Source organism: Zea mays, chromosome 2, assembly GCF_902167145.1.
Source record: "Zea mays cultivar B73 chromosome 2, Zm-B73-REFERENCE-NAM-5.0, whole genome shotgun sequence".
Taxonomy (NCBI): Eukaryota; Viridiplantae; Streptophyta; class Magnoliopsida; order Poales; family Poaceae; genus Zea; species Zea mays.
The window spans coordinates 71563908-71578563 of NC_050097.1; the positions used below are offsets into that span (position 1 = coordinate 71563908).

The 14656-nt window shown below is 42.7% G+C and overlaps 2 protein-coding genes across 10 annotated transcripts; both read right to left on the reverse strand.

The window, feature by feature from the left end:
• Positions 1-2170: 2170 nt before the first annotated feature.
• On the reverse strand, positions 2171-8730 carry LOC100383579 (2-oxoglutarate dehydrogenase E1 component). 7 transcript variants are annotated; one of them, XM_008670221.4, is made up of 10 exons: positions 8571-8730; positions 8354-8453; positions 6503-8183; positions 6048-6274; positions 5631-5963; positions 4099-4345; positions 3357-3485; positions 3061-3276; positions 2802-2925; positions 2171-2627 (listed from the first exon to the last, which is right to left on the reverse strand). In XM_008670221.4, the coding sequence occupies exons 3-10, from the start codon at positions 8063-8065 to the stop codon at positions 2389-2391; spliced, it is 3078 nt and encodes a 1025-aa protein (XP_008668443.1). In that variant the 5' UTR covers positions 8066-8183; positions 8354-8453; positions 8571-8730; the 3' UTR covers positions 2171-2388. The 7 variants fall into 7 exon arrangements, with proteins under 7 accessions (XP_008668443.1, XP_020403504.1, XP_020403502.1 ...); XM_020547915.3 differs by having other exon boundaries at positions 2802-2931; XM_020547913.3 differs by having other exon boundaries at positions 2802-2931; positions 8307-8453.
• A 395-nt stretch (positions 8731-9125) lies between these two features.
• On the reverse strand, positions 9126-14448 carry LOC118476322 (uncharacterized). 3 transcript variants are annotated; one of them, XM_035965294.1, is made up of 5 exons: positions 11898-14448; positions 11738-11801; positions 11069-11624; positions 9583-10963; positions 9126-9512 (listed from the first exon to the last, which is right to left on the reverse strand). In XM_035965294.1, exons 4-5 carry the CDS (start codon positions 10743-10745, stop codon positions 9440-9442), a joined length of 1236 nt encoding a protein of 411 aa, XP_035821187.1. In that variant the 5' UTR covers positions 10746-10963; positions 11069-11624; positions 11738-11801; positions 11898-14448; the 3' UTR covers positions 9126-9439. The 3 variants fall into 2 exon arrangements, with proteins under 3 accessions (XP_035821187.1, XP_035821189.1, XP_035821188.1); XM_035965295.1 differs by lacking the exon at positions 11069-11624.
• Between the last annotated feature and the right edge of the window lie 208 nt (positions 14449-14656).

The window sequence follows — 14656 nt, forward strand, 5'->3', positions numbered from 1 at the left end:
TAGCACGGACCGAACGAAAGCTGGCCTTTGGGGGAAGCAACGTGAAGAAGAGATTTGTCTACATGCACAAGCAACGAAGATGTGATTCAAGGAAGCCAGCCTTGGCGTGAAAGAAGCCTAGGATGAAAAACGACAAAAAGGGCAAAACGAATGTGAAGAAAGGGAAAGGACAGCAATATCCCTACGATATTTGTGAACAATGAGTGCAACGCCTTAAGGGGTGAGATTGTAATTTTGTATAAAGGTGATTCATCTTCCCTATAAATAGATGAACATTGCCCTATATAAAGTATCTTTTCGAGGGCCATAACTTTGTTTGCTTAGTATTCGAAGAACCTTCGTGTCACCTTGTGTTAAGGAGTTGAAGGTATGCTTGTAAACTCATCTAATATAAAGGAAGATGGAATAGTATGCTTAGGCAAAGAAGATGAGTTTTACATTCCATTGTGTAATGTTGTTTCATTCTATGTCGTCTTATTTGCATCTCCTTTTGAAGACCTTCGTCCTTCACATTAACACTTCAAAGAAGCGTTAAGTCAAGGACGAAGGTTCACATTTGCCTTGATTTTCAACGTCTTCAGGGGATGGAAATCATGTACCCAACAAGATATGTGTTTTACAAGTTTGCGCAAATTTAAACATTTTTGAACACTAGAAAAGAGTTTTTACACCACACCCTGAGCAAGCTCATGTTCACTAATGCGTGGTCCTCCTGGGTCAACCATGACCCTCCGCTAGCGTTGACTGAGGGGTTTGTGACTGGGTATGCCACAAATCTCGTCGATAGTGAGGTTGTCAGTGACATTGTTGGTACATACATGCTCCCCACACCCGCACACATCGAGGGCTCGCTGGTAGAATTTCATCGAGGGCTCGCTGGTGGCCATGGCAATTCAAACGAGCTTGGTGTCAGAGATATGCTAAGAGACAATCATAAACAACTCATATTAGAATCCAACTCATATTGAGAATAGATGTTTGATGGGTCGCAGCCCATTAATACGCTCCATATTTTAATTTAATTTTGAATGTATATTCAAATATTTTTAATACAAATACAAAAATTGTCTCATGTTCAAATATTTACATTTACTAAACTCAAAGTCCATATTATTGAATTTAACATACATGAATGAAATTCCAAATTTTACTACTAAATGTTAGCTAATAGTTAACTAGCTAAAAGTTGCTACTAATTTTACTACTATTGTTAGCTACTAATTTAATACTACCTCCGTTCACAAATATATGACACCGTTGACTTTTTTTTGAAAACTTTGATCACTCGACTTATTCAAAATATTTATTCAAAAATACAAAGTTTCAAGTCAAGCACAAATTATCTTAAGTGATAAAATAAATTACAATAAAATAAATGATAATTCATTATTATTTTTGAATAAGACGAATGGTCAAAAAAATTTAAGAAAGTCAGCGGTGTGATATATTTATGAACGGAGGGAGTATATTGTTAGAACTAATATTCCCTCGGTTTTTATTTATTTGTCGCGTTTTACTTTAAAAATGAACTAGCGAACGATAAATATTCGAGAACGGAGGCAGTAGTTATCTAGCTTAAAAAATGCCAGTGGAATTAAATGGCTAACATATAGCTAGTAACTGTTAGCTAATTTTGGTTGGGTTCAACCAGCTAATAACTGATTTGTAATTGAGGGTGTAACTATTAGTCGGGGTGTTTGAACATCTACAACCAACTAAACTTTTAGTTGGACTATTTGAGTGTCAACAGCTAATTTTAGCAACTAACATTTTAACTCCAGTACATTCAAAGTACATTCAAACAAAGCCTAAAGTGTATGGATATATAACATAGACAATGATAGTTAATAAAAATAACATAATTACTAATAAATGTTTAATAACTACTACTTCTATACATAAATGTTAGTTGTTCTCACTTTTCGAAGAGTCAAATATTTTTAACTTTGACCATGTTTATATAAGGAAATATTAATATTTATAGTATATAATTAGCATCATTACTTATGATAGATCTTTGAATCTACTTTGACCACGCTATGTACACAAATGATAGATCTTTGAATCTATTTTTGTAGTAAAATTATCAAGATACAAATATCACTTATATATTCTATAAATTCAGTTAAACTTCTAGCACGAATATCATAACGATAAACATTTGTGGACGGAGGAAGTAAATAATATTAATTAATCAATAATTACTTATACAATATTTATCATGGAATTATAAACTATATAATGCGGTACTGTAGAGTCCGAAACGATTATTTCAACAAATGGCTGCACAGCAGCACAGGCATACCTTAAGGCCTGCTCTCTCTATAGAGGTATATCAAAATCAAAAGGTGCCCAATTTTCCAAGAATTTACAGGGGTCTCGTTTCTTTCAGAACGGGTAGTTGATGGGGTCGCGCTGCAGGGCCTTTTGCACCAGCTCCGTCTGCTCCTGCACGTGCACCGAGTAGAAGCCCGTAGCAGTAGCAGCCGACGGGGCCCTGCCGACGTACTTGATGTCCTCGATGCCACCACGGCCCAGAGCCTTCATTGCCGTCAGCAGCCGGGGGTTGATGTAGCTGTACGCTCCCATGTTCATCGGCTCCTCCTGGCACCACACGATCTCAGCATCTGCACAACAGAAACGCGTGTGTATCAGCTTGTTTGTTGATTACTAGGACTCATCCATTAGATTGTATGTCAACTAACCTTCCAGCTAGCAAAACATTTTCTACTATACACTTGACAGATTAGAAATCATGCAGCAGAGTAAAAACGAGCAACCACTTTTTTCTAAACACATACTTGGATATCTCTTCAACTCGCGCTGGATGAGGTCATAGGGGAATGGGCAGAGCTGCTCAACTCTACATATAGCAACATCAGTGCGCTCCGTCTTCCTTCTTTCTTCATCCAGTTCGTAGTACACCTGAAACCATAGTAAAAAAAAGGTTAAGGAATGGCCTACCGGTTTGCCAAAAAGGAACCTAATGGTCTTCAATATAAAACAATTTCCAAGAGTGACACAACCAAACTTTCAAAAAAAAAGAGTGACACAACCTACCTTTCCAGAGCAAAGAACTAGACGGTTAATTCCCTCCTCGAGGTCCTTGTGATTATTCTGGTCTTTAATGAGCCGCTTGAAGCGTGTCCCTTGCTTGTCGAATCCAGGGTGGCCCGCAAGATCATCAAATTCAGATAAGTTCGACTTGCAGTCCTTGTGGCGAAGGAGGTTCTTTGGGGACATCACAATCAAAGGTTTCCTAAAGTCCCGGTGTATCTAGAAATAAAGGAAAGCTATTTCAGTGCATATCAGATGGTTTTACAGGAGGAAGGGGGGAAATTTGCAAATATTTTCACCTGGCGACGCAGAACATGGAAATAATTTGCAGGAGTTGTTACATTAACGACTTGCCAATTGCACTGCTGGATTTGCTTCCGCAGTGTTGGATCCATCTCAGGTATAACATAAGGGTTGTCATCACTCATCTGCAATACAGTTGTTGATGTTTAATATAAAAGGATGTAGGTAACCAAAACTATCAGCATCTAAACGATGTAGAGCCAAGGATACATTTCCATATACTAAAACTGAACTTATTTCTCTGACATTTAGACTCATTACACATATAACTGATAAACTGCATAATAGAGAAGTAACTGCAAATCCATCAGTCTACGAAGCGCAAGTGTTGATTTGATTGCATTGTCTTTTCAAAACTCTAAAATCGAGCACATAAAGTTAATGTTGTGACCAGTGAGCTACCATGGACAATTTTGATGCATTTCCATTGCTTGTAGGTATTTGGCTACAAAGTTATCACCTCATGACAAAAGAAAATATTAAACATTCTATGCAACAAAGACAATTTTCTGGCAATGATGATGCTCATCATTGGCAAATGGCATAAACATTTCCAAAGGAAAAAACTGTAAGATGCTTGGTTTCTAAGAATCGAGAGGAATTGGAAAGAATCTAATAATGAAATGGGAAGCACTTTTCAGATATTAGTTTCAACTCATGGCATCCATACAGGCCTTAAGTGATCTTGTGACTGTTCCTTTTAAGTGCATCTTTGCTATTGGAAATGCAAAATAGTACCTGAAGAAAGCGCTCCAATCTTGCACTAGAATGTTCAGGCCCCTGGCCATCATATCCATGAGGAAGACAAACCACAAGGCCAGTCTGGCGGAGCCATTTTGACTCCCCGCTACTCAGGAACTGATCAAATATCACTTGAGCTCCATTGGAAAAATCACCAAACTGAGCTTCCCATATGACCAATGAGTTTGGGTTCTCCATAGAGTAACCCAATTCAAAGCCCAAAACAGCAAATTCTGACAGGGAACTGTTGAAACAATTGCAAACATCAGACCAGGCCAAAACAAAGCCAGATCGGTTATTAAAAGGAAAATAATCAGGTATAAAAATATAGTATCCTTGTATATTTATATTATATAGCAGCTCTTAACCTCAAGGTTATGATTCCTTAAAGAACAACACCACCAAAACTTGTTTTCACCTGAAATTAAATTCACTAATTTGGCCAGTTATGAGGGTGCAAAGTGTTCAGTTCTGTTTTCTTCCTTGAACTACCAAAGAGAGCTGTCTCATTTCATTAAGAAAGAAAGAGTACAGCAAGCCTTCTTAAAATAACCTGACAGGGAGCATGTGCATATCAGCCATAAAATCCAAAGACCGTTAAAACTTTTTCATCATTCACTACTGTATCTAGATTGTTTTAATCTGATTACTAATAATTCTCTACTCCCTCTGTCCGTTTGAATTGGACGTTTTAGGTCATCTAGCTTGTCCACAAATTTTGTCATGCTCGGAACCCAAGACCACTGTCCACTCTCTACCATCATGTCAGGCATCCTAGCATTTCGTAGATGCAATTCGTTTAGCGTCTTTTGGTTGGAGCGGCAAGCGGCGCTGGTTGGGTGACGCTTGGGGCAAAGCACCAGCTTGCTTGTAGTAGCTTTTATTTGCATTGTAACTAACGCTTAATTAAGAGAAATGAGGGTTACATGTGTCATTTCAGCTCTCCCATAATCTGTCCCAAAAAAACTAGAACGCCCAATTCAAGCGGGCGGAGGGAGTACTTGTTATGCTTGTTTAACAGTTTGTTCCTTGTATACATCATGTCAGTGGTCAGTGTCTACAGTGGATGGAAATAAGAAGTATTTACACAACACATCATTAAGGAATCCTATTCCTGGCCTGTGTTTCTGGCTTTCTGCTGCACCTTACATGTGTTTCTCAATTTACCAGTACAAACCTTGTAGCATTATCTCAGAAGTCCAAATAATTAATGATAGCACAGTACCCACACATCAATAGTAAGTACAACAATAGACATAACACTGATAGCACAGCAACATTATTTTACCTGACAATGTTTGACATATGGATATGCAATGCCTCATTTATTTAATTGTTTTATTGCTGCTCATTAGTCATTATGTGGAAACAGGAATCAACTAGTGCAGCTGGAAAAAAAACTGGTTCGGTTTTGGGTCTATCTGGTTATTGTAATATTTCATGTTTCCTATAAAAGGCGAACTTACGCTGTTAAGCCATGCCCCATGCACATCCCTAACTGGAACAAGTCATTAGTATATTGTTCATACCTGTTGCTCACAGTAAAAAGCTCCTCATCTTGGTTCATAACAAGATGATCCAGTGGGCAGTACTGCTCTCCAGTTTCTTGGTCATGGAGGACAGAATGACGGTGGCTAAATGTACCCCTCTCAACATCCTGACCACTTAACCTGACATGGTTCCCCTCAATGATAAGAGTAGCAAAAGCAAGTGCTTCACCAACTGCCCAATCAATGCCTTCTCCAGTCTCGATCATCTGACGCCTCTGATAAAAAATCTTCTTCACAGCCCTGTGAGGATTGAAATTTTCTGGTAGAGTAGTCATGGCTTCTCCAACTCGTTTTAGAATCTCTGGCTTGACTCTGCACGGTTGATTGTCAGATATAGATCACTTAAAATGTGAAGAAACGCAGAAAGAGTCAAACTAAACAGGAAGATCTATTTACCCAGTGTTTTGGATACGCGAAATCTGCTCTGGTGACTTGAACCCAGTCCAGTAAGCTGAAAGCCAGTCCCTCTTGTTGGGAACATAGTCCTTGCTGTTCTGGAATTCCTCATTAAGTATAGTGCTGACCTTCTTGTTTAACTTATCAATATCTTCCTTTGAGATCTTTCCAGACTCTAACAACTTTCTTTGATAAATCTCAAGCGCACTTGGATGGTTCCTAATCACCTGGCACAAACAGAAAACTTTCCAAATGTGATGGGCACAATCACACATTTGACGGTGACAAATAATACTGAAACTCCACCAAATTTGATTATTCAGAATCAAGGTTGATTTCAGATTTCGAAGATTTCTTCTGATTATGATACCAAAAAATACATGATAGATTCATATTTTTTTCTGCCCTTCAGCATCTAACTAGATGGGGTACAAGATACAAAGAAGAGTGTGTACCTTGTACATCTTAGGTTGGGTGAAGGACGGCTCATCAATTTCATTATGGCCAAATCGCCGGTAGCATACAATGTCCACCACTACATCTGAATGAAATGTCTGTCGCCATTCTGCAGCGAGCTCACAGACATGAACCACGGCCTCCAAATCATCACCATTAACATGAAAAATCGGCGCATCCAATGCTTTCGCTACATCTGTGCAATACTGAGAGGATCTCCCTGACCTTGGATCAGTAGTGAAAGCAACCTGATTGTTGACCACGATATGTATTGTCCCACCAGTGGTGTAGTTTTCAAGGGCACTGAGATGCAGTGTCTCATACACAACGCCCTGCCCTGAGAAACTACCATCACCATGCAGCAACACACCCAAATTCTTGGTCCTGTCACGGTCATTGGAATAGTACTGTTTCGCTCTTGTCTTCCCAGCAACAACAGGATCGACTGCTTCCAAATGACTTGGGTTCGCAACCAGTGACAGATGGATATGTTTCCCGCCCCTGGTAGGCCTGTCATATGAAGTTCCAAGATGGTATTTGACATCACCAGTACCTGTATACAACCCCTCCCCTTCATTGACAGGCTTGGTACCACCACTAAACTCACTAAATATCTGTCGCAAGGGCTTCCTCACAACATTTCCCAAGACATTTAACCTGCCTCTGTGCGGCATCCCAATGACAATACTCTCTACACCAAGATCAGCTGCTCTGTCAAACATCTCCTTCATGCCAGGGATCAGAGTCTCAGCGCCTTCAAGACCAAACCGTTTTGCAGTCGTCCACTTGGTCGCCAAGAAATTCTCAAACTGTGTACTCCAGATAAGCCTATCCAGCATGACCTGACGACGATCATAAGTGTACTCCCTTGGGTTAACTGTTTCGATCCTATCCCTGAGCCAGTTGCACTTCTCCCTGTCAGGTATGTGCATGTACTCATACCCAATGGTGCCGCAGTAAGCCTGCTCGAGCCGCTCCAGCACGGAACGCAGTGTCTGCACTGGCCGGTTCTCGGACAAGAACCCAGCCATCATCCACACCCCAAGGAAGAATTCACGGTCCAAGTCTGCCTCAGAGAATCCATAGAACCCCGGGTCCAGCACATCCGGGACTGGGCGCTCCTCAAGCCCCAGTGGGTCGAGCTTGGCCTTCAGGTGGCCGCTCACCTGGTACGCCCTTACGAGCAGCAGCAGCCTCATGCTCTCCTGGATGGTCTGCCCGGAGAGGCCAGGCGAGGTGGCGGCAGCCTGGCCGACGAAGTTGCGGAAAAAGTTGTCCCAGGACTCGTCGACGGAGTTGGGGTCGGCCTCCCATGCTCGCTGCAGCTCCTCGAGGTAGACGCTACTGGTCCCGTCGAGGAAGCTGTCGGTGAGGCGCGAGAGCGGCACCGCACGGGGCGCGGGCGCGGCGAACCTGCGCGGGCGTGTGGAGTGGAAGTACCGCGCCGGCATTGCACCCGGGACGGCGCCACCGCTGCCGGCGAAGGGGCTCGCTGCGGCGCGCGAGAGGTTCCGCCGCAGCGCCAAACGAGCCAGACCGGACGCCGCCCGGAACAGCCCCATTTTCAGATCAAGGTCGCTTCACCAAAAATCGATCGCAAAATGTATGTGTCTGACTGTGGATTGCCGGAATCTAGCCTGCCATCAGTCGCCGCGCACGTGATCGATCGCACGTCCCCCTCTGCACCAGAACAGGAGATTTGATTAAGATCTCTATATAGAGAGCGGCAGGAACAACAACAAATTAGGCACCGAAATTCCAGTGGAAGGGGGCTCGTGGAAGGGAACTGAATTTCGCACGTACTGCTTCTGGGCTTCCCAAATCAAACTAAATCTCGATCGATTACGCACCGCACAGATCAATAATCACAGCAAAACTGGCATATCGGTCCTCATCCGAGATCGGTCACTCCGTACAGGGCACTGATGAACGCGATCTCTCCCCACAACCCTAGAGAATTAAGAACAATCACTAAGCTGATTCCGCAGCAAACAACCGATCGGATCACGACAGAAAACCGCGTGACGGAATCCGGCACGGAGGGCGCAACGAGCGGGCGGGGCTTACAGTGGGCGAGGTCAGCTGGAGCGGGGGAGACGGGGAGTAGAGGCCTGTCTCGCGCCGCGCTCCGGTTGTTCGGGAAAGGAGGATGGGAACGGTTATGCTTCGAGGGCGAGTTATTTGCCCGTTCACCATTATCAAAGGCGGGCTTCGCCCAATTGCCATCATGGGCAATGTGCTTCGCTACTCTGCCAGTTTCAAACAACGGTTCACAGATATAATGCCATTTGTACTTCTTCACTGACCTGGACGTTAACTCTTACACTTTAACTGACAATTATACCCTTGGCTCTTAACGTTGTTAACTGTACACGAACGAAGTTGGTGCCTAGACTGACTGCACACCTCCAAAACTGTACACGTCCAAACTGCTCACAGTTTCAGAGTTTCAAATACCCTATTCAGACCAAGCATTCACACGTTAATTGTACCCTTGGCTCTTTTCACAGTTTCTAGCGCACAGCATTCACATGCATTCAGACCAAGCAAAAAAATGCACATGTTTTCAGCAAAAAAACAGCATTCAAATGACAAAGCTGGCGCAAAGTTTTCAGCACACCAAACGACAAAATTCACATGAAATTTCAGAGGTGTTCACAGTTCAAATGACCTCATAGATGTTCACAGTTTAGACTCACTGGTTTCATATATGTTCAGAAAGCTAGATAGTAAATTTTACACACATTCGACCCATACAAAGAGTCACACAGTTCATACATATTGATTTCAGACAGGTTCAAACAGACACATTCAAATATTTGTTGTTCTTCTTCTTCCTTGGTGTCATTCACTTGCTGTCAGGTTCTTCTTCCTTGGTGTTATTTTTTTTGCAGGCTTTGCATTCTTTATTGTTGCAAGCTTTGTTGGCGACACATTCAAATATTTGTTGCTGCCAAGGTTGAAGTCAGCCTGCTCGCTTGTGCTCTCCCCAAGCAACATAGCAAGCCCCTGCAAAAAAATGAATTAGAATGCAGTTATAATTAGTTGCAACACAGATAACTTCACAAATAGTGCTGACCTTCTAGTCAATCTAACAGGGCTATCCTGTAATATTGTTTCTCTATTTGGTCTGATAGGACTTGATATGATAGCATTTGTCTCTTGCACATCTTGGTATGCATTAGCTGTCTCTTGCGCAGTTTGGTCTACAGCAGCATTTGTCTCTTCCACATTTTGGCCTCTCCTTTTTGTTGGTAGTTTGGCATTCTCTCCATACTTAGTGGTATTCTTTCGTGGTTTCCTCTTCCTCTTTTTTGTTCCATTTAGCGAACACTTGTAGCTTGTTTCTCCGTGCCCTAGCTCTCCACATCTTTTGCACTTTCTTTTTCCTCGGATCATTTGTTTCTTTGTCCCCCATTCAGCTTCTACAGCAGCCACCTTTGCATCTTTTTTGGGTTTTCCACCACCTCCACCCTCCAAACAACTTTTGATCCTAAGTTTTCTCTGTCTACCAGCAAGCCTTTTGTCCAGTGGTGCTCCAACAACAAATGGCAAGTCCACTTCAGGCCATTGTGTTCTGTCAGGAAGTGGCTCAATCAATCTTGAGTATGCTTTCCTAAACCTCTCAACAGAATAATATTCATGCACAAAGTCTTCCATGTTTACATCTACTGTTTGTTGTGCTGTGATCAAAGCAAGAGCATGTTGACAAGGTTTACCTGTTTGCTGCCATTCCTCACAAGTGCAGTGATGCAAATAAGACTTCACCACATGCCTGTTATGGGTGCTGCTACTATCCAAAATCTCTGCAGAAATGCAGTTAGCCTTAACAACAGATAGATGTCCTAATCCCCTAGTCCTTGCTTTTAATTGATGTATTATTGCAGGAAGGATCCTTCCACTAAGTCTTTCTCCAATAATTCTCCTCTTGTTCCACAACACCATTACCATCTGCCTATACTTGTCAGCAAGTTCATGTACAGGCAAGTCTTTGAAGTCCTTAATCCAATTATTGAAGACTTCTGCAAGATTGTTTGTGATGTAATCACATTTGATTTCTGGGTTGAATTCACTCCTCCTCCATAACAGTTTGTGGTTTTTGTCTAGCCAATCCTTGGCATCAGGGGAAGCCTCTACAACTTGGTTGAAAAAATACTGAGACACCTCTTTCCTATAGGCTCTTGCCGTTGGATACATCTTTGAGAAAATATCACCACCAAACCTCTTAACAAAATTATTCATCAAATGCCTGAAGCACTCCCTTTGCTCAGCTCGAGGGAACACCACCAAACCTCTTAACAGAAGTCTTCCTGTAACTTGTCCCTCAGCTCAACAGTCTTCATGGCTGGTTTCTTTTGCAGGATATGAACAGCTTTAGAAGCTACCCAAGCACTAGTGGGTGTAGTGGTTTTCCTTCTTGCACTTGAGGTACAGGTGTGTCCACCAATCAGCACAGTCACCTGAATACATAAAAAAATCATAAATCACTAATAGCTTTACTGAAACAATAAAATACATGCTATGTACAAGAAACATAATAGACTAATAGTTGCACCAAAAAATACCATAACAGTTTTCCCATCTGGTTGTCTCCGTCCAACAATATGCCAAGGACATCCATCTCCTTTGCAATACCCAATGTACCTAGCTCGGTCAGTTTTTGCAATGTGAAGCTCAAATTCCTCATTTATGGCAAATTGACGCATAGCCAATCTAAACTCTTTCATGTCAGGATACACTGTGCCAATACTCATGCTGGGCTTATCTGGGTCATGCACAAACACTCTCTCCTCAGGCACATCATCATCAACTGGAATCTCTGCGCCAAAACTATCATCCAAAAGATGAGGAGCCTCACCATCAACCCTCCCTGCCTCACTATCAACCCTACCAGCATCACCATCATTACCCATACCATCTATAGAAGGAGTCTCTACATCAACAGTCAAGCCCAATAGATTATACAGCTGATCCTCATCTATTACTTCCAGCCTTCCCTCTTCATCTTGTCTTTCTACTATTTGCAGTGTGTTCCAATCAATATGTTGTGCTTGTGGCATATCGTCAATAGCAACAATTGGGTCAACAACAGCTAAAGTAAGCTCAGGCTCTCCATCGAGCCTAATAACAAATTTTAACGCAACAAAGTTAGTAGTTAGATGAAGTTAGCTGCAACTGATCTAATACATCTTACCTGCAAACTATAGTGTAAATAGAAGGGACAGAGAACTTACATTGACACAGTATCACTAAGATTGGAATCCATGTTTACAAATGGGGACAATTTGACCTTACGCACTGCATGTCAAAATAAATCATCAGTTAGATTAGAATCTAGTGTTCTATCTATGCCGTGGTAGCCAAACAACATAAATCATCAGTTAAATTGATAACCTAGGCGGCAGGGCAGCCTGGATGGGCTCGGGCCACTGCAGTGGCGAGGCCTGGGCTCGGGCGACGGCGGTGGCGCGGCCTGGGCTCGGGCGACGGTGCTGGCGAGGCCTGAGCTTGGGCGACGATGCTGGCGAGGCCTCAGCTCGGGCAGCGGCGCAACTTGGATGGCCTAGGGTTTCGGCGGTGGCGAGGCCTGGACTTGGACGACGGCGGTGGCGAGGCCTGGCCTCAGGCGGCGGCGTGGTCTGGATGCAGTGAAGAACTAGGGGAGTGGGCGACGGCGCTGGCGAGTCCTAGGCGGCGGCGGGGGTCAGGCCTGAGCGACGGTGTTGGAGGAGTGAGGGAGACCGTCGAACAAGGAGCGAACAAGACAGCAACGGAGTCTCAGCTAAGGGTATAATTGTCAGTTAAAGTGTAACAGTTAGCGTCCAGGTTAGTGAAGAGGTACAAATGGCATTATATCTGTGAACCGTTGTTTGAAACTGGCAGAGTAGCGAAGCACATTGCCATGATGGCAATTGGGCGAAGCCCGCCTTTGATGATGGCGAACGGGCAAATAACTCTTCGAGGGCTATCGAAGACTCGAAGGTGCGCGGCGTTGGCCCGGTGCCGATGCCGATAGATTCGTAACATGGCGGTGGGCCCTTACGACAGTGTCACGGTTTCAAACGGGCTGGCCCACAATCTCCTCTTGGAACCTGTACGAGTCGTGGCGGCACTTGGATTTTGCCCCGCAATGAACGTTGGCTCCTCGAAAGTTGTTTTTTTTTGCCTCATAGAACAAACATGAATAAATGTATTTTCTCCGTTGTACTATTAGTTGTTGTTTCGGAAAAGGTTTAAATCAAATTTATAATTTTTTTATTACAAATAACTATTTTATTATTTAGTTTTGAAACCTAATGTTTATATGCACAGATTTATCTTAACAAATACTTTTATACAAATATAAATGTATTAAGAGTTTATTTGTATTTTAATAAAAAACATTAGTCAAAGTTATATTTTGAAGATAGTGTCGTTGTCCTAAACGACAACTAATAGGAAACCGGAGGGAGTACTTCACGATTGATCCGCAACTCGAAGGGTACGACATGACAACTTGAACAGTTCACGGTCACATTAATTTATGGTGACGAATCCTCCTCGAGTATGTGTGGAGCATTAAATCTGGTAATTGGACGATCGATTCGCAACTCGAACGGCACGACATGGCAAGTTGAATGCCATGATCACATTAATTTACGTTGTAGTCCTTAACTCTTGCGAGGTAATTCGAATATCTCGTGGGATTTTGTTATGTTCTGCCCGAAAACGGATCCAAAACTCCTCATATATATATATAATATTGGTACAGACGATTGAATCATCCAACAAATGAATCAAAATCCTGTTTTATCTTAATCACTTTATGCATTAGTCTTAGAATTAATTCTTGCCCTAGTTGTAGTATTCAAACCTCCATTCTTCGTCTCTCTTCGACTAGAGGGGCTTTGGGTAGCCTTTCGACGCCAAAAGCAACCCCAAGATCCTTCTTCCCTGATGACGTCCCTCCGGGGAGGTGAGATCTTAGTTCTTTCGAAGTTCTCTATGCCATCGTCTGTGCACCTGCAGAGGAGAAGCGAATCTCTCACGGATGGTCTAGCTACTATCGTGGACGGTTCGCGTTCTCTCGAGAGGACCCCAAGGTCCTACACGTCGTGCGCAAGCCTAGGATTTGTTTAGTGTTTACCCCAAAAAGACGTCAACACACTTTTGGCGACTCTGTTGGGGACAAGTGCGTTTCGGATTATTAGATCGGCGTGATGGCCAATTCTAAAGAACACACCAATGTCTCTCCATACAATATTCTTAAGCCGACTACGTAGAGTTTGTCGGTCGATGAGCAGTAGGAATTTGACGATCTCATAAACTAGGCTCATGAAGCGACGAAGGAGAGATTTCTATCATACTTCATGGTAGATCGCCACCAGAAGATCACCAAGCAAAGAGAGATCAATCTTAAGTCCCTCCTGCCTTCACCTCCAACCACCACTATAATTAAATCTAATGACATCTAGTCCCTTAAATAGTATGTACATTTACAAAATGATAAAGCACTCAAGAGACTTTCTGAGTTGTAACTTCGCTATGTTGCTTTCTTGTGCTCACTCTCGTCTTGTGTGTGTGTTAGTGCTACGACTCTCGCTTTTGTGTGTGTTGTTATTCCCTCTTTACTCCTGTGCTCATTTGAGATCTTTTGTAAGGTGTGAGAGACTCCAAAGTGTGGAGATTCCTCACAAGGGGATAAACTTGGGATAAAAGAGAACCGTGGTATTCAAGTGGATTATTGGATCACTTGAAAGGGGTTGAGTACAACCCTCGTCCGTTGGGAAGCCAAAACATGGACTAGGCAAGTGTTCTACTTGGCCAAACCACGGGATAAAAATCGTTGTGTCACCTATCTTTATTCTTGTGCGATTCTCTCTACTTCTACTCACTTTATAATTGCTCTAAGTTGAATACTCATCTTGTGAAGAGCAATTAAGTGAAGAAGTTGTCTCTTCTCATTCTCTCCCTCTCTAGTAATAGCACCTTGGTTTTGACTTCACTGACATTTTATAAACCAAGTTTTGGATCAAGGGGGAGCACATGGAAAACAGGATAAGGAGGAAGAAGCACAACAAGCTCCTCTAACTCAAGTCCGGGCAACAATACAAAGGAATCATCCAGTGGATCAAATTCTGGGTGATATCAACAAGGGAGTAACTATTCGCTCA